Below are 15620 nucleotides of genomic sequence, written 5' to 3'. Positions count from 1 at the left end.
CCAGGATTCACCTACTTCAACCAATTTAGCCCTAGGTTTAAAAGAAAGATTAGATTAAGGGTAAAAGCATGCACTCCTTGCACTGATAGCAACCAAGAACCTCAAAATCTATTTACATAAAATGACAACAGATAAAACCATTAAAAAGAAAAGAAAAATTACAACAGATTGAATTTAGAGTAGTGGTGGCATTTTAGTATTCTTGTCCATTTTGACCTAATTCTTAAGGCACATTATGTATGTATATTAAGTCACTGCATATTCAGCAAATACTTCTGAGGACCTAGTAGTATGTATTGGATACTATGCTTGGTACTGAGATCTCACTAACTTTTTTGTTATACCAAACCACTTAATCTCGAAAAAGCCTGATATTTTATCTATGTAAATAATATATTGTGATATATGCATGGTTATGGTGTTATAGAATAGCAAGAAGCTAGGAAAATTCCAGGGCTAGCAGAATAGGGAAACTGAGACAGATAGTTAAACAGCAGTTTGCAGCCACCTAGTTAATCCCAAATTCCCTAAACCAAGGACACTTAAGAGTAAATAGTTTGTACTTCTCCCCAACCAGAGGGTAAATAGTTTAAATCCTCCTCCTCAGAGAGACAGATAACAGAAATCCAATTAAGTGCCATTTGCCAACCACACCCAAGGACAAATTAAGAGAATAAATTTCATTTTGGTACATCACAAAGCTGATAAATGTTCTATTGATCTAGCCCTAAGACATCCCTGAACGTCCAACCTTTGAAGGCCCTGAAAATGAAGGTCCCAGGATGCTCTCCCTTCAGGAAGCACCACACCTGTGCCATTCCCTTCCCTGTCTCCTTCCCACACAGGCACGTATCCCCTAACCTCTAAGGGATCCCATGAGACCTGCAAGTGTTGTAGGCAGTTAGACAGATATGAGCAGAGAAAGGGTGATGAGCCAGGTACAGAAGGTCACCAGGGTGGAAAAGCACCAAGTGCCTGTTAGAGAGTGGGAATTTTTGAGCACTACTGAGGCCGTGGACTCTGCCCCAGATAGAGATGTCAGTGCTGACACTAGGCCAGGCCTTGAGATAGGGACTCATGGCCCCTTCCCAGCACGTAGGCCTTCTTTCATAGAACACTGTCAGCTTTCTGGAGAACAGGATGACCCTGTGAATAACATGGTCGTCATTGGCATGATCTTGACGTTGCTTGGGAAAAACTGTTTTGTCTTGGGTTACTTGTTCTGCAAAAACCGGATGTGGTTAATGTGCTTAAAAGCGGTCCTACACAAAAGGTCGCTGCTGCTCTCTGGTCTCCCTGCGTGGAGAATGGCAGAGCAGTCGCCCGGCTAGTCGCTCGGCCCAGCCGGCCAGCCGGCTAATTAAGGCTCCCTAAATTTTAATTTGGTCTGGGCTCCAGTGGTCATTCACTCGCATCCGCTCCACAACAGTACCTAGCAAAGAACCATCAATTGTAGGGTGGGACCTCGATCCCAGGGTGACTTTTCCTCCCCAGCATATCAATGGTCATGCAGTTTGGACCCCCTGACCTTTCCTCCTTAGAGATAACATCTATGCCTCAGTTGTATTTCAGCTCCAGGCCCAAATAAGCTATCAAACCAGCCACCACTGACTGTCAGGACCAGCTGCATTGAAAAATGACCCCCTGCCCCAGTGATGACCAATCAATCAGTGGAGACCACAACCCTGAAAGGACACACCTGGAAAACTGCTGAATATTCTTTTGAAATCTTCCCCTGGGACTTCCCTTAAAATCTCCACCCTTGCCTGGCCAGCGTGGCTCAGTGGTTGTGCATCGACCTATGAACCAGGAGGTCACGGTCAGGAGGTCACGGTTCAATTCTCGGTCAGGGCACATGCCCGGGTTGCAGGCTCAATCCCCAGTGTGGGGTGTGCAGGAGGCAGCCGATCAATGATTCTCTCTCATCATTGATGTTTCTATCTCCCTCTCCCTCTCCCTTCCTCTATGAAATCAATAAAAATATATTTTTTAAAAATCTCCACCCTTAAAATCCTAGTGCCCTAGCTGGTTTGGCTCAGTGGATAGAGAGTCTGCCTGTGGACCAAAGGGTCCCAGGTTTGATTCCAGTCAAGGGCCTGTACCTTGGTTGCGGGCTCCTCCCCAGCCTTGGCCCTGGTCGGGGCTCATGCAGGAGGCTACCAATCAATATGTTTCTCTCACATTGATATTTCTCTCTTTCCCTCTCTCTAAAAATCAATGGAAAAATAGCCTCAAGTAAGGATTAAAAAACAAAACAAAAAATAACCACAAAAAGAACGTTAAAACCCTAGGAGGATCTAGAGTTCTCCCTCCTGAGACCACACCACAGATCTTTCCTTCTCTTCTCTTTCCTTCCCTTACACCTCCCAGCCCCACGCACATTAACAATAACTTCCTCACTCACAAGCTTCAAGGGCCCTTTTCTTTACCTCTATAACTTGTTTCCTAAGCCCATTTCTTTTAGGAATTATTTTTTCTACCTTTATGATTTACCAAATAAATGTTCTCTTATAGTTTGGGTCTTGGCTCTGAATTCTTTCCTACCCAGAACCCAAGTACCGAGGTTGCTGAACCCAGGTTTGATCTGACCCCACCTGTCAGACACTTGGTGCAGTTCCCGCCCACCCACCACTTACAACACAACCAGGGGGGAAATGCTCCTTGTTTCACTGTCCTATGTTTTTGCTGAGGTCAATAAATTCTTGCTCTCTTTTTTACACTTTGTCTCTTGATTGAAATCTTTCCCTCAAGAAGACAAGAACCGAGGTCTCATCGTCTCATCGGTAACAATGGTGAAGATTTAACAAGTCCTCAGCACAATGTGTGCTTTCCCTCAAATCAGAGCTTTTTCAAAAATTTTCTTCCCCTCACCCCCCTTTTTACTAATAGAGTGGAAAATAAATAGGCACAGCCCTGTGATGTTGAAGCTCACAGTCAAGCAGAAGGTATAGACAATGAGCAGTCAAAGGATGACGATGATGATGGTGATGGTGATAAGGACACTGCTGCTACTAAGTACTAATAGCAGTGAGGGCTAATTTAGAACACACTCACCAAAGCAATATTCTCCTTATAACGGGGTGGGGAATCTTTTTTCTGCCAAGGGCCATTTGGATATTTATAACATCATTTGCAGGCCATACAAAATTATTAACTTAAAAATGAGTCTGCTATATTTGGTCAAACATTTCATTAACTTACCCCTAATGCCTTGGCAAGGCCTTAGATGGCCTGCAGGCTTGGATGTTTCCAACCCCTGCCTTATTACAACCCTCTGAAGTGCCTGAGGCCATGATAGTTGATTTAAATATATGTGGGAATAACCCTCTAGACCTCATTGTTGAGTGGCTGGGATAGTACCTTCCTTGTGGTTAATATTAATCAGGTAAAATGATGCAGGGTTGTAGGAATGGGATGGTAAAAGAAGTTCTGAGCAAAAGGAATATAAATGCCCAAAGCAGAAAATGCGCACAGGGATGACCAAAGAACTAAAAGAAGTTAGGTTCAGGCAATGCACATGCAGGGTTCTAAATAATCTATAAATCCATATAATATTAGGTATAGGGGTGACTGGCGTGATAGAAAAAGAGAAGTAAACTGCCAGAGACGCCCACCTGTTAGCAGCAGCCTGTACTGGGGAATCCTCTGAACTGGCTTGAGCAGGTAGTGCTTGAGGGCCAGATTAGCACAGCGTGGGCTCATCTGAAAGGAAAAGGCATCCAATGTAAATACAAGCATTTTTCTAAGAAGCAGGACCAGATTCAGGTGCTGAGGAAGGCAAATTTTAAATAGCCAACAGCTCTAGAAGGGAATCCACAGAGAAATTCCCTTTATTTTAAGCTGTACCTGTGATGCTGAGAGTGAAACTATAGCCAATTCACTATGTTGCCCACCCTCTCTCATCCTATTAATAAAAGCCTATGTGGTCGTCATGCCCTCATGTCATGATGCCCTCACACTGCAAGGAGCTCACCAGGAGGCTGCGTGCGCAGCGGGCGCGTGCGGGTGGGTAGGAGCTTGACATTGCATTCACAGAGGCAGGACCCCTGGCTCCGGCCTACCACTTTGGGACAATCCATCGAGGAGCCCCGGATGGGTGGGCAGGGCTACCTCTTTGGGGTGATCGATCATGGGGCTCCCACACTGTGATAGGATACAGGCCAGGCTGGGGAAACCTCCCCGCCCCCCCAGTGCACGAATTTCATGCACCAGGCCTCTAGTAGGTTAATAAGTCTCTCAAATCACTGACTCAGGGAAAACTTGTTCACAGCCCTCACACACAGAGAGTGGTGGCTGCATTTTAGGCCAATTAGAGTCCATCCTACTCAGCAGCTGCCACTAAGAAGAGCATTTGCCAATGCAGCTGCTAGGGACCCTACCAGTGCATGAATTTTGTGCACTGGGCCTCTTGTGTATTCATAAACATAAACAAAACCTTGGAACAAGAAGAATATGCATGGCCCCCAAAGTAAGTTGGCAGAAATAAACCTACTGGGAAATGGATTCAAATAATAGTCAGAGCCTATCAATATACTCGTAACAATGGGTCATACTGCAGAGAATTGCAGAAATTAACCTTTTGCACTCGGATGTCAAGTGTGACTCAACACGGTTAGCATCAGTAGCAGGAATCGAGAAAAAAGCAAGTGAGTGCAAAGGGTTAAAGATAACCTGAAAAGTAGACTTGCTAAGCATCTTTCTCTAATAAGTCTGCAGAATGTAAAACTCTTTCTTAGATGATTGGCTATAAGAGACACCAAATCACAGTGGCTAGAGAAACGTTTGATTCAGAACCATTCTGACTTGACTGCAAGGACATTTGATTCTGCCTTTAAAGCGCTTTTCTTGGTGTGTACAACAGACACTTCTGCCCATTCCTAAGCCCCACCCCATTCTCCAACACAGGTATTTCTGCGAGGTGGCTTCACAATGGCCAAGTGAAAATGTCCCCCATCCAATGATATCCTGCACTTCTTATACAGTTCAGGTGGATGGGGAAGTGGGTTTTTTTCTGCTTTTTTTTCTTTCAGATTTGTTCAGATTGTTTTATTTTTTCTAAATATGCACCTCCAAGTTCTGGTACACAAAATAATTCTGAAATTATATGATAATGCATGTTAAGAAAGCATCTTTCATGCAAGCACCATTAACCCAAACTGCTAACTTTCCCATCTTATGGTGTGTTTTTTTCTGCTAAAACAACAGAACTACTCCTTGAACCCGATGAAAACCTGGGTCAATTATCAGTTCCATAACTATGTACATCACACTTCCTTTCTTAATAGTGTGAAGACATTAGCAGATAGGTAAAAAGGAAGTAAAAAAAGACTCCAAACAATTTTAAAGTTCAATTATTTGTGTGTTTTTTAAAAGCACACACGCTATTAATTTAAAATAAATTTAATTCTACACAGCCTTGTTTTTTTTTAAAAATTGTGTTGCCTTACAATGTCATTTGAAACCTTCAAAGTACATTAGAAGTAAGAAAGAAAAGGGAATGGTTGGTTTTCATTTGAATTGTTTTTTGATAAAACTATTTTTGGTAAATATTTTACAGACTAAAAATTAACACATGACCTGGTTATTTTCTTGCCTACTGTACAAATTAGAAACCAGCAGTACCTTTTTATTTTTCCTGAGGGGCTCCTTTTATTGTTTTTTAATTTTTATTTAATGATGAGAAACAGAGAGAGAGAGAGAAAGAGAGAGAGAGAGAGAGAAAAATCTGTTGTTCCACGAATCCATGCATCCTTTGGTTGATTCTTGTACGTGGCCTGACCAGAAATCAAACCAGCAACCTTGGTGTATCGGGACAACACTCCCACCAACTGACCTACCCAGCCAGGGCAAAATCAGCAATATCCTAATACAGCTAAAATTTTCTATTTTTGTGTGACTGGAATTCACTAAAATTTTTAGTTTCAAAGCAGAGAAAAATAATCACAAAAGCACATAGTAATTTTACCTAAAATTAGGAGAGAAGACTTAAGTAAAATTGTAGTTAAAAATTATTTTTTTAAAAGAAGCATTACATTAGTTTATAACAAATCAAATCAGGCTTGTACCCTCACAGCTTTGAGACAAAACACAAAGCTTTGGCAATAAAAATACTATTTATTTTTCTTAACAGTGACACTGAAACTGTGTTATTTATTTATCTAAAGGGGAAAATTATATTTTCCATCATGATTATATATTAGTTGTTATAAGAATAAAGGAAAGGTTTAGTTAAAAATAAGAAGTGTTCTCTAGAGTAGTCAAATTCACAGAGACAGAAAGTAGAATGGTGGATGCCAGGGGCCGAGGGAAGCAGAGAATGGGGAGTTAGTGGTTGTTTAATGGGTATAGCTTCAGTTTTGCACGATGAAAACAGTTCTGGAGGTTGGTTGCATAACAAAATGAATGTACATTTAAAAATGGTTAAGATGGTTAAGTTTCATTTTTTGTATATTTTACCACACACACAAAAAAGGGACTTTAAAATATTCCAATGTGCAATAACAGATTTCTAAAATGAAATCTTGTAGACACTGTTGAGTTCTACTGAATTTGTTCAACTCCCTCTTTGATTTTGAAGGGATTATATTTTAATATATTTTTATTTGCAAGGTTTATTTTCAATGACTGCAGATTAAAACTTTAAAGCAAGCAAACAAACAAAAGCTCAACATTAGATGGTAGCAAACATACCTCAAATTCTCTAACAACAGCAGCAAAACCGGGGTTTTTCTTGCACTGCTCATCCAGCAAAGCTATATTCTTATCAAATTCTTTGATGTATGTGGAATACATTTTTAGATATGGCCCCTTCTTTACAAAGATATCAGCAATTCTTTGTTGTTCTGTCCTAAGGATAAAGAGATACACAAAAATATAAAGAGTCATTAATGTATCTAAAACATGTCCATATTCAAGCATCAGCTTATCTCTTTTCTCTTCTTGTGAGACATATCCCCAAATGCCTATTCTTCAGCATTTCCACTGCCAACATCACATCTTGCCAGGATTTTGCCAACAAGATGGTCTCCCTGCTTCTACCATGCCATTCTCTGTGCAGCCAGAGTCTAAAAACATGTATCATGTGACTTCCAATAACCTCCTTGGCTCTAGCAGAAAAATAACCTCCTTACCTGAGAGGCTTACGAAGCCCCACAGGTGCCATTGCTCCTCCTTTGCTGACCCTTCTCTTCCTCTTTCTCATTACTCTCCAGCCACACTGGCTTTCTTCATAGGCTTTTGACACAGAGAATCCATAACCACTTTCAAAACTTGTACTAATGGTTTCACAAACCTGGAGATATGGAACCCAGGCTGGCCGCTCCTTTTTGGTCAGATGTCATTTTCAATGTGCTGCCTTCTTAGAGGGCCTTCCTCAGCCACCCAATCTTCATTCACTAACACATGATCCTATTTTACATATATGCAGATCAGAAACTGCTTCTACCCAGTTTTGTGTTGTTGTTGTTTTGTTTTTTTTGGGTTTTTTGGTATGTTTGTCTGGTGCTTCCCTCACTAAAGTGTTTGCTCCATGAGAGCAAGAGGCTTATATGTTTTGTGTGCTGTGATATGCCTAGCATGTTTAGAGTGCTGACTAGCACATAGTAGGTATTCAAAAGTGATTGAACACAGAAATGAAAGGTTTCATCATTGTTATTAAAAGCCAGTATAAAATAAATGTTATTTCAGAAAGTCTATTAACACCAAAGAATGTATTGATTCAAAAAACCCTTAAAGACAAATATTTTAATAAGTAGGATATATCTTATCCCTTGTTAGTAATAAATATAGCTTTTGCCAGAGTTGTTGTTCTAGTTGTCCCTTAAGTTAGTCTCTCTCTTAGGGATGCTTAATATTTTAACACAGAACATCTATAGATCTAAACCTGAGAAAACTTTAGTACAAGCAAAAAAGGTATTTAAGCTTCCCCTGCTTGCATAAATATGCACATCCCAGGTCACTTCAGATTATTTTAAAGCTAATTTTTATAAGAATGATTAAGTATGTAGAGTAGCTCTTTAAATATTTTCTTTCTACCATGACTTTAAAAACTACCGTTTAGTCATTCCTCAGACCTTAACTTTGTTTTATACCTGTAAACTGCTGCTAAGTATTAATTGCTTATTTAGCATATTTTCCCAAACAAGCAGAGACATGTTATTTCTAAAATAGGCAGTGGTTTTATTTCTGGATTATATATAAAGAGAGTTTAGAGGGAAATTGTGATCATGAAAGTATGTGATACTGCTTTGTTATCCAAATCACTGTGGGTTCCCTATGGATTTCAACAAAAAATTCAATTCCTTATACCAAACTTTCTACATATTTCTGAAGCTGTCACCAAAGTTTCTCCACCCAATGGAAGCTCTTGACTATTTGGTATCCTTTATCTGTCCTGAAATCTACAGCATCTACAATGGTGTCAGACACATGCAAATTTTCTAAACCAACCAACCAAATCATCAATTTATCTCAGTGAATGGCCTCTTTTCCAAAACACAAGGGAATTTCATGACTCGAGGCTCCAGAACAGATAGAAAAAACATTAAAAAAGTTTTCCAATGTGAAAATATCAACTAAACTCCCTCAATCTCAAAAATCTTGATTATCAAAGTCACCTATAAAAAGTTAAATTAGCTGATTATGGGCCCTTCTGGCTTATAGTTTCATCTAAAATTGGAAACCCAAGGAAAGCAGGTCAGCTCGTTTTTACCAGTTCGACACTCTCTCCTCTAGTTCCTTCAGGAGATCCCGGTTGAGCTCGTACAGCTGAGGCAAGTAGTATAGGATCTGATTTAGGATCCGGTCCTCAATCACTGGTTTCCCAAGTTGTCTGGAAGCATGGGCAACAGCATCTCGGAAATCCTATTACAGTTCAGAAGAGAAAAACAATACACGTACACATATAACCTGAAAAAACTTTTTCCCTTAGTCACCGTATTCCCTAAAACAACAAAAATTGCAAAACTGTTCCCCTTGTAGAATTAGAAGTTGAAAAGTATCCACTTCCTTCTATTCCACTTACCTAGAGAGTTTTGTTGTTTTGTTTTTTTAATACAAAGTGACTGGGGTAGATATTTGGTTTTAAAGCAGGCTGTGTGATATTGCTCTTAAATCTTTTGGTTTGCTCTCCAATTATACTCAAGGGCATGTTTAGAAACTGTATTGCAACTCTAAGTAGAGTCTAAAATTATTCCAATACTGCAATATGAACACAATCTATTTTAAAAGCCTCCAGGAAATCTTAGCTAATTTTATTCTGGAAGAATCCCTTTGTCTACTTTCAGTAATCATTTCCCAACAACTGGAGCATTCTAGGTGAGGCATGTGAAGGATGACACATTCTTGATAATCAGAGAATACTGGATCTAAGCTCTCACTCACTCTTGGTTTACTGTGTTTCCTTGAGCTACCTTCATTTTTCCTCATCTTTTTCATTATTAATAAAGCCAAATAACAATGCATTTAATCTGTACCAAAGTTATTTGAACAAAATGATTTTCTTACAGAAAGGTTTCATTTTATTGGACATTTTTCATTCATTGGTTCAAAGAAAATAATTAAATTGTCCAGAATAGTATATCAGAGGGAAATCTAGGTATGATTGAGGCAGAAAAATAAAGTTTCTAAAGAAAACCAGTGACAGTCTCTTAACAATGAATGTAATATGTTCTTTCTAGGTTGCTTTTGTTTTTGTTTTTCAGGGAGGGAAGGACAATATGCCCAGCTAAAAAATGCTTTCTCTTCAGATTCCTTTTTAGCTAGGGATGGCCATATGACCCATCTAATTCTAGCTACTGAGATACAGTTGAAAATTTCTGAGAGGGGCCTCAGGAAAATCTTTCTATTCACCTTCTAAATTCTGTCATATTTAGGATAATAGATAATTTGTTAAATTGAGGAGTACTTCATCTAGGTATAAATTGTATATTTTCTAACAGATAACATTTAGAATATGAAGTTTGACTTTGTTGTCACTATTGTTTAGTTTCAGTATATACACAGTTTACATCCAAATTAACTGGTATGTGTCTAGATTTCACTATTCCTGGAGGGTAGCCCTCAAGATATAAGTAAAACAATAGTGGAATCTTTTCCACAATCCTGAGGATTCAAAAACAAATACTGTTCCTTCTTAGAAACAATAGGTTTAATTAAAACCTTAAAGCAATGGTTGAATAAAACAGACTCCCTATCAGACTTTATCTTCCATTGCCTTTATTTCCACTTGCTTTCCCTCCAGTGATTCACTGGGCCAATCAAATAAACAAACAAAACAAAACAAAAAATACTGATTTTTCCCCCCAGTCCTTCAACACCTTCCTCCAACATACATATAGTAAGCATAAGTATTTCTTATGCTTCTTGTGAAGGATAAAAACCTCATATGTAATTTACAAGTACATAAACAGATTCCTTTTCTAAGGTATGGCTATTTTAGATAAGTCAAATCCTCTTTTGCTAACCAAATGCTAAAAACAAACACCTTAACTTCTACCTTAGTACCTGGGACTAACTTTATCTGCCCAATAGTCACATTAGCCCAAAGGAACCATCTACTTACACCAGTAACTGAAGAACTACTTTTACAACTAATTACTGTAATAGAAAATAAGAACTCCTAAGTTGTATAAACTCTAATTGAGAAAACCACACAAAACATCTCCAGAAACTAAATGGATATCAGCCAAATTCCATCTCCCAACAGCTTGCTTCTATCAGCACTCACATTTACTAAGAGAAAATAGGGCTACTTAACACTTTTGAAAATCATTAGATTTTTCCATCATGCAGAACATTAGAATATACGTATATATCATGAATTACTTCCTCAATTGTAAATGTATTCAAAGCACAAGAAGTAAACATCTTCTATAGTATTTTTTTTTACTAGTTTAACAATTAATATAATTTAGACATGAGTTCCTTGTTCAACAAAGCAGGAAGCACTGGCCTTTCTTCTGGTAGACTAAATGATGAATATGTTTGTCCCTTGGAAGCAGGGTGACCTTTATTATCCAGTTGGAAGGTATTTCCTCAGTCATGACAGTGAGAGTAGACATTAGCTGCTAACTAGCTTAAGGGTCCTGTTTGACACAGTGTTTGCCAGACTCTGCATTCCACACAACTGCCACCATTGCCAAAAAGAACACTTGTTTATGTAAGACACATTCAACAGAGACCAGCCAAATACATCCACACTGGGCTGACCAGTGAGATGGCTGCCTCTAATTGGAGGCCCCAATCGCATTACTAGGCAAAACTTTCCTTTTCCCGGTACTATAGTGGATGGCATAGGCAGCTCTGGATGAACTAATGGCCCATATCTTTTTAAAAAATTAGCCTGTAAGAATAAAACAGAAATTTAATAATTAAAAGAGCAAATGAAGGACACTGAATAGAAACTACGGGGATTTAGAGAATTAATATCCAGCTATCTATTAGAAATTATCCCTAGAGACTCAGAAAGTTACATATTCTAAGCAAGCACTACCTGGGCAATCACTGGTCCTTGTGGTACCTTTTTGAAAATGAAAAAGGGCACAGCATCCCTCACTCCAGGTCAATCTAACTTACACCAAAGGCCCTACTCACAACTCATGGCTTTCATAACTATACATGGCAGCCCTGGCCTCAATCTCATTCCCTCACCTCTTGGGCCACCATCCCCTGAAAATAATGTAGTATGGTCCCAGTGCGAGATGTTCACACAGGAATGACACACAGAATATTTAACTTCTCAGCTCTTCATGAACCTCAACCATTTCTAGGACTGGTGTCACTGAAAGGAGGAAATATCTTTAAAAAAAAAATAGAAAGGATGATCACAACATGTGTCTAATTATTTTTCTAAATGCTAACATCCAGGATAATTTGGGAAAGTGTGATGACTCAAAAGCCAGAAGTAAAGTTATTTTGGGGCAGAAGAATCTAAGTTGATTAAATCAGTGAGGATGCAAGACCACAGGCCTGGCACTTTAAAAATTAGATCCAGATATACTTTTTTCACGCTGAAAAGGCTGGGTAATTAAAATAAAAGGGGTGATAAGGTGACAGAGTTTACTGATATCAACTACATATCGTCAGTCTAATCTTCTAACATAAAACCCACTGAACCACTTACACTCTGGCTTCTGGGCACAATAACCACATGCTTGTTCAATTTGGAATTTTTAGAACTAGAAATGGGTTTCTGAATTATAAAACATATCGTACCATTTTTCTTCATAATTCCCAGAAAACCTAAAATAAGGACCAGATCAACTTTAAAAAACTCAGCTCCTTTGAGGTATGAACACACTAGCTTTAGTTCAACTCTGATCACTTTGGTAAGAACTCAGCAAAAATCAGTGCAAATAAAATCAACTATGAACATTGATGCACCAAACAGATGGCCTTGTTCCTCGGGTCAGGCTTTATAACTCCAGTGTCAAAGAGAAGTAGTGACTTAATTACCAGCTGTCCTGACTGGGCTTCCTGACCTTAGGGCGTTACTTAACCACTGCTAGGATACAATGAATTACAAAGACCAGATGGACAGATGGGCAGACAGGGAGCTCTGCAGGGCTCCCTGCCTTCATGAAGGGCATTAAAAATCACTTCATATTAAGCAAAAGCAAAGCAGCTGCTAAGGTCAAAGAGCTCTGATAAATATGCAAAAATGAGTGTGAAATTATGAAGTAAAAGCAGAGGGGGAAAGTCCCCATATTAACAAGTTGACTTTGTTTTTAAATAAAAATATTTGCCCAATGAAAGTATTTCTACTTCTCTGTATGCTCAGGTCTATTATTGTGCATAATCATCAATGCAAAACTGTGTAAAACACGACTGACATCAATCCTTTATCTCAAGTCTCCAACCCCCTTAATAACATTAACAAGTAATCATCATAATATATCCTAAATGATCAATATCTACCTTCATTCTCAGCTTTAAAAGATAAAATACTATGATTTCCTGGGCCAACAGAAAGAATTCTGAAAACAAAGCTTCTATATTAAAAGACATCTATACCCTCTACAATATGGTAGAGATTTCAGGAAACAATTTTTAATCAAATTCTGAACAATTCACTAAGTACAAGGGCTGAGAGAGACCCGAGTTAGAATCTGGCTTTGCCATTTAGTAGTGGGTTACTTTTGGCAGTTAGCTTACTTTCTTCATTTAAAAAATAAAAATGACATCTATTTGATAGGGTTGTTATGAGAATTAAAATAATTTATATAACATAGCGTGTTAAAAGGCATATAGAGAGTACTCACTAGAAGGCCATTTATTTAATGAAAGGAGAGATTTTGGTTCATTTAAATGAACACATGAACGTCATTTAAGATCCACAAGTTCTTGGAAGCTCTGAAACAGTGGCCTATAAAGTGAAGGAAATACCAAACCAAGGTGGGGAAACTCACATCTCAGCAGCGAGACAAAGGTGCCCTTAACAAAGAACTTCATTCAGTGAAGGACAGTCCTCACATAAAGGAAGCTGCTCAAAAGTGAAGGTTTGGAAACCATGTCAGTAGACACTTAAGGAGGATTCTTTACAACTAAAACTAAATGATAATTAAATGATTCACAAGATTTAAAAAAATAGAATGTATTCAGAACATGGGAAAAACTAGAGGCTTCTATGAGAAAGCCTTCAATTATTCTTTTTATAATGCATTAAAAAAAGATATATTTTATTTACTAATAATACACATCTAGATGTCTAAGAAGCTTTGCCAACTCTATGGACTTACTGAGAGCTTCTCAAATTTTCAAAGTAATGTATCCCCCAACCTAAAGAAATCAGTGAAACATGCTTCATTACTAGTACCTTTTAACTATTACTTAACCAATCCATCTATGTCCAAAAGACCTCCAAGCTCTAATCATTCCCTTTAAAAATATTTTTTTAATCATGCTGCCTGGACATTTACAAAATAAATGTACAGAGTTGTTTATTAAATCAGTCTCCCACCAGAGAGCAAAAATAAGGTAACAAAACCAAAAAACACATTGTATCATTTGTAATTAATTATATTAAATGTCTAAGGTGTTTTATCTTTAAAAATGTGCATTTATATACAATGTAATAGCATTTTAGTAGAGAAAACACTAAATAGGTAAACAAGTATACAAATTATATATTTACGGCCAAGAAGAAAACAAATAAGGGGAGTTAAAGAGAAAAGATGGTCACAGGAGAGCTTTCTAAGGAGGTCACGTTAAAGCCAGATTGGAAGGATAAAGAAAAAACTAGCTATGATTAAAATGAAGGAAGAACAAACATTCTAGGAAACAGCATTAGCAAAAGCTCTAAGCAGGAATAACCTTGAGTGCTAAACAAAAACTGAAAGGAGGCCAGCATGACCAGAATATGGTCAACGGTTCAAGAATGCCATCCTTCCACAATGTCTCATCTCAGTACCAGAGGCCGCAGAACCTTATAGGCTGGGCCATAATTTACTGTCCAAACCACATCATTTCTGAAAGTGAAAAGGAGTTCTATTAATATTATGCCAAGACAATCACCAGGACTGTGAAAGGCAAACAAAGACATATGGTTGTCCTACTTATAGGTCGTGGTAAATAGCTTAGACTTTATTTTTAATGGATTGGGAATCACTTAAAGGATTTTAAGCAAAGGAGTGGCATGCTCTAATTTATACAGGGTGTCCCCCAAAAAATGTATACACGCACCTTTGAATAATTATGAAGGCAGTGTTTATTAAAATACATTTTATTTTCAAAATTGAGCTGTCAGCTGTTGAAGTGTGTATACATTTTTGGGGGGGACACTATATTTTAAGAAAATCACTTAAAATTTTATAAGGAAAAAAATCATATACGGAACAGATTGGAAGAGAGGCAAGAATGGAAATAGGAAGCCCAATTAGGAGGCTGTTGATTAAGAGATTTGATAAGTTGGCGAAAGTAAAGAGGAAGTAGAATCAGTGGATTTGCTATGGGTTGGCTGGAGAAATAAGTGATAGGGAGAAATGAAGACCAAGTTCTAGTTTTCTGGCTTTTGCAGCTATATGGATAGTACTACCATTTTGAAAAGGGAAAGATTGACTTTTAGGAATCACCTTTCTCTTTGGACTTATCAGAGTATTGACTTAGAAACAATATGCACATTTCACCTGTGTGTTTTTTTTTGAAATCCAGTTCAAAGTTCAGGAGCTCATGGTGTATACTGAAGAGTATGCACCACATAATTCAGTAATTATAAAGTCTTGCCACTGCCTCTGCAGGTGCAACTTTTTTTTTCCCCACAAACATCAGGTAGATAAATCAAAGCCCTCAACTGAGTATACTGGCTCTTAAAATTTTAAGTATATTTTAAATTGTGTGCCTTTCACCTAAGTCTATTTCCTCTCAGTGTAATAACTAAAATGATGAGATTCCTTAGATTAGATTAAAAAATTTTTCCTCTGATCTATTTCACCTAGTTATTTACAAAATTCCGAATAAAGAAGTGTTAGTAAGCTACAGGGACATATTAACATTTTTTTTTAGATATGGCTGCTATAGTGGACAACACCAATATTGAACATTTCTGTCATCACAGAAAGATCTATTAACCTATTCTAGACTCTAATATGGAAAACTATTCATGGGAAATTATGTATAACTGAAAC

General features: G+C 38.0%; 1 protein-coding gene across 1 annotated transcript in view; it reads right to left on the bottom strand.

Moving 5' to 3' along the window:
- FGD6 (FYVE, RhoGEF and PH domain containing 6) overlaps positions 1-15620 on the bottom strand; it is a 125517-nt gene that overhangs the window by 40875 nt on the left and 69022 nt on the right. Inside the window, exons 7-9 of the mRNA XM_079775508.1 lie at positions 8711-8862; positions 6691-6847; positions 3615-3702 (exon numbers count right to left, since the gene is read on the bottom strand). Coding sequence (XP_079631634.1) covers positions 3615-3702; positions 6691-6847; positions 8711-8862 — 397 coding nt within the window. The remainder of the gene's footprint in view (positions 1-3614; positions 3703-6690; positions 6848-8710; positions 8863-15620) is intronic.

Source organism: Cnephaeus nilssonii, assembly GCF_951640355.1.
Source record: "Cnephaeus nilssonii genome assembly, chromosome: 6".
NCBI lineage: Eukaryota > Metazoa > Chordata > Mammalia > Chiroptera > Vespertilionidae > Cnephaeus > Cnephaeus nilssonii.
This window is presented reverse-complemented; position numbering and strand designations above follow the sequence as displayed.